We start from the raw sequence: 3,676 nt of genomic DNA, 5'->3' as shown, positions 1-3,676 counted from the left end.
GAAAAAAATACTTGGTATATTTCTCACTAGGATTTTACATTAAATGTAAGAAAATATAATATAACTTAAATTTCTGGAAAGAAGGTACACAAATATAGATAATTGCAAGTTTAGGTAACAACAAAAATTAATTATCAGTAAAAATAATAATTATAAACAAATGAGAAGAAAAAAAAATTGATAGAAAAGACAAAAAAAAAAGGTTATGTATAAAAAGACAAAATTGTTAATATAATGCATTTATACATTAATTAATAAATATAATATAATTTTTTATGATGAGTACCTATGAATATAAATAGCAAAAATAAAAAAAAAAATCCAAATAAGATAAATTACATGGTAAAGTATAGAATATACCAAATATGATAAAAGTTAAATGAATTTTTTTTGTCCTTATTATTATTGAAATAAATAAATAACATATATTATAATCATAATCATATCACCTTTAATACAAATAAATAATATGTGTGATATAAATATTGAGTGAAATACCTGGGACATTTTCATGAGTCGGTCTTTAAATTATATATAAAACAAAATAGTCGAATGAAATCTCGAAGCTTCTATATATTTAATATATATATAAGACAATTTTTTTTTACAGGGTCTTCACTTTAAGCTTTATCGGTGGAGCTTTCAGTGTTTCTTAATCTGTGAATAGTTTTCAGCGCGATTTTTCTTTATAACCGTGTATATTGTAGCTATTTAGAGCAGCCTACAAATTTTTAGAAAATTCCGAATAGTTAACAGTACCGAAAACTAGGTTCAAACATGTGCTTTCCACGCGCATAAAAAAATTAGTCACGCGTGCAACATATTTGAACTTAGTTTTCAATACTGTAAACTATTCAGAATTTTCTGAAAATTTGCATAATGCTCTGAATAGCTACAATATACATGGTTATAAAAAAAAATCGCGCCGAATACTGTTCACGGGTCGAGAATACTGAGAGCACCACCGATAGGGCTTAGAGTAAAGCCCAATAATAAAATTCCCTTATATATATATATATATATATATATATAAGAGGATGATGTATCCTTAGAATGAGATTGGTCCCAAAAAATAATGAAAATAAGAAAATGTTTTTACAATTATGTAATGCTAAATTACTATTAACATGACCGTACATATATAATATATTCAATTTCTTTTTCTTTTCGGATATATTTATTCTTATGTATCAATCGTATGCAAAAATTCTTTACACTTCTAGAGCAAGAACAGAAACAAACCAGCCTATATTATAAAAGAGAAGAATTAGGTGTCAAACACAGGTACTCGTCAACGTACACACATGCAGAAATGGGATCTCCAACATTGTATTCCCACAGTATCGTACCCTTTTTTTTTTGTTCAAATGAATATATACTTCCATCTCTAGAACATACGAGCACTTGAGAACCAAGAGCACAGCATATGGTGGCTCCAACAAAAATTGGACCAGAGATTTTTATACTTCCAAATTTGAAAGCTAGCTATAACATATCCATCTTCCAAGCAACATATAATATTTCCAGTCAGAGAACTCATGGCAAGAGATCCAAACTGGCACTTCTAGCTCATGCAGCCACAAGATAACATAATTGCATAACCGATTATTTGAACAGTCCAAAAAAAAAACACCACACAACCCTTATAAAAAACATATATCAATGATCGAAACTAACTAGTTTTGTATCCAATGCAAAGCCAATACATCTTCATCTTCATACATAGAGATAAATATGCAGAAGAGTGAGTCAACTTCGTCCCTCTCGACCTATCGGATTTCTTCTTCATGCCAATCCACGACGTCGCCCCACCTTCACAAATGAAGTTTCTAAGAGTCTTGCTGAACCAGTTGGAACCGCTGCTCTATGGTCAGAGAAGATCGACATCGGAGGAGGATCAAATGTCTACGCATATTAATATTATATATACAACCAGAGCTATTCTCGTCGTTTCTGGCGCCGGCATGATGCTTTTGCGAATTGGTGCCCAGGTTGTCGAATGGGTTTTCTTTTGGCTCCAATTCTTCATCTCCGGCGGAATTCACGATTTCATTCACAAACTGTATAAATGTAATGTTGAAAGTGAAATAGTGAAATTGAAAAAAATTCTGTACGAAGGTCAAATTGAAATTTTGGAGACACAAATAGTTTTGTGTAAATATTTTTATGATCCAGATCTAGCTAGATGGGTCAGGGTCCAGCCCAAAATTATGAGGACTAGGGATGTCAACAGGAAAGAGAGCTTCCTGGAAATGATCCCTTCGTCACCACATATTCCCTGTCACAAGGGGGCAAAGAATTCCTATATTGACCAATTTATTTTTTTAGAAAAATTATAATTATAATAAATTTGAATTACATTTTTTTTTAAAATAGAAAAATGTGAATTGCATTAAAATTTAAACTATGCACTGTGGCTGGCAATTTTTGACACGACACAATTACACGACTCGAAAACGGTACAAAATAAATGAGTTTGAGTGATACGTTTAATAATTGTGTTATGTTTGTCTTAGAGTTCTGGACACGTTTAATAATCGTATCGTGTTCATATATATCTTAATCATGTTGTGTCTCGTGCTGACACATTTAATAATTATGTCGTGTCATAATCGTGTTGACACGGTAACATGAATAATTATCGTAGGTTTTGTAATTTTTTTTTTTATAGTTATGATTAAGCGTGTCAATTTTGGGTTGTATTGTGACACATTAATCGTGTCAACGTGTCGTGTCATGTCGTGTAACTTGTTAAAATAATCGTGTCGTATTCGTGTTGATATTTTCAACACGTTTAATAATCGTATCGTATTTATATTTTTCTTAATCGTATTATACTATAATCGTATCACATGAGCACGACACGATTACATAAATTAACAGCCCTACAATGCACAATGATTATAATCCAAAATGCTAAATATTGTTCTAGATAAAGGTATAAATCTATAAAATGCCTATAATGTACTAAACAAAATAATAATATATATAAAATAAAAATAAAAAAAACTAACCAATGACGTGCCAAGGAGGGAATGCTTCCCCGCTCCTATCTCTTTTAGTATTTGTGGACGGAAAATAATCCCCGTTCTTGTCCGCTTCTCCATTTAAATAATGAATTCGTATCCTGTTAGGAGTGTCTCCGTGAGATTAATTGACATTTTTAACGAGGACTCAACTAAGCTTATGGTAAGTCTCAGCTAGTAATACTCACATTAAGTTCAAATTTAATGTAAAACAAACAACCACCATCAGTTTTTGTTTGTTTGTTTATTTATTATTATTTTTTTTGAAATAGACATTTAAAATTCAATTTCCGTACCTGAAAAATTAAAATCCATCTCTTAGAGAAATAAAATAATAATTAGGCTCCATGTTCTATGGTTCTAACTTCTTTCTATGTCTCCATTCTCTCTTTACCAAAATAGCTTTTTTTTAAATAAAAATAAATTGTTTTCACTCTTTTTCATGTGTGTAAACAGAATGTAAGAATGCCAAGAGCCAAGAGCTTCTTCTTCCTATCCCTTAGGATTTGAATTCTCAGAACATAGCTTGCCTCGCCCAAATATTTTATTTGGAGCTTTTCAGCTAACCACTTCTTTACGTTTGACAATGTCTCTACATTGTTCCCAATGAGATAAATGTCATCAACGTAAAGAACTAAGAAAACCACCAC

The 3,676-nt window shown here is 30.9% G+C and overlaps 1 protein-coding gene across 1 annotated transcript; it reads right to left on the bottom strand.

Annotated features, from left to right (window-relative positions):
* Window positions 1–1,585: 1,585 nt before the first annotated feature.
* LOC133803281 (uncharacterized) lies at window positions 1,586–3,134 on the bottom strand. Its single transcript, XM_062241259.1, has 2 exons — window positions 3,015–3,134; window positions 1,586–2,060 (listed from the first exon to the last, which is right to left on the bottom strand). The coding sequence occupies exons 1-2, from the start codon at window positions 3,105–3,107 to the stop codon at window positions 1,830–1,832; spliced, it is 324 nt and encodes a 107-aa protein (XP_062097243.1). The 5' UTR covers window positions 3,108–3,134; the 3' UTR covers window positions 1,586–1,829.
* Window positions 3,135–3,676: the final 542 nt, after the last annotated feature.

The sequence above is a fragment of the Humulus lupulus genome, chromosome X (genome assembly GCF_963169125.1).
Source record: "Humulus lupulus chromosome X, drHumLupu1.1, whole genome shotgun sequence".
NCBI classification, from domain to species: Eukaryota; Viridiplantae; Streptophyta; class Magnoliopsida; order Rosales; family Cannabaceae; genus Humulus; species Humulus lupulus.
The sequence above is the reverse complement of the archived record's forward strand: the minus strand, read 5'-3'. Positions and strand labels throughout refer to the sequence as shown.

What these genes read in the sequence shown, in the direction of transcription:
- LOC133803281 (XM_062241259.1), bottom strand. Translation starts at nt 3,107, where the DNA reads ATGGAGAAGCGGACAAGAACGGGGATTATTTTCCGTCCACAAATACTA. An exon ending in CCCTCCTTGGCACGTCATTG is followed by an intron (nt 2,061 to 3,014) that starts GTTAGTTTTTTT and finishes ACATTTATACAG; the next exon opens with TTTGTGAATGAAATCGTGAA.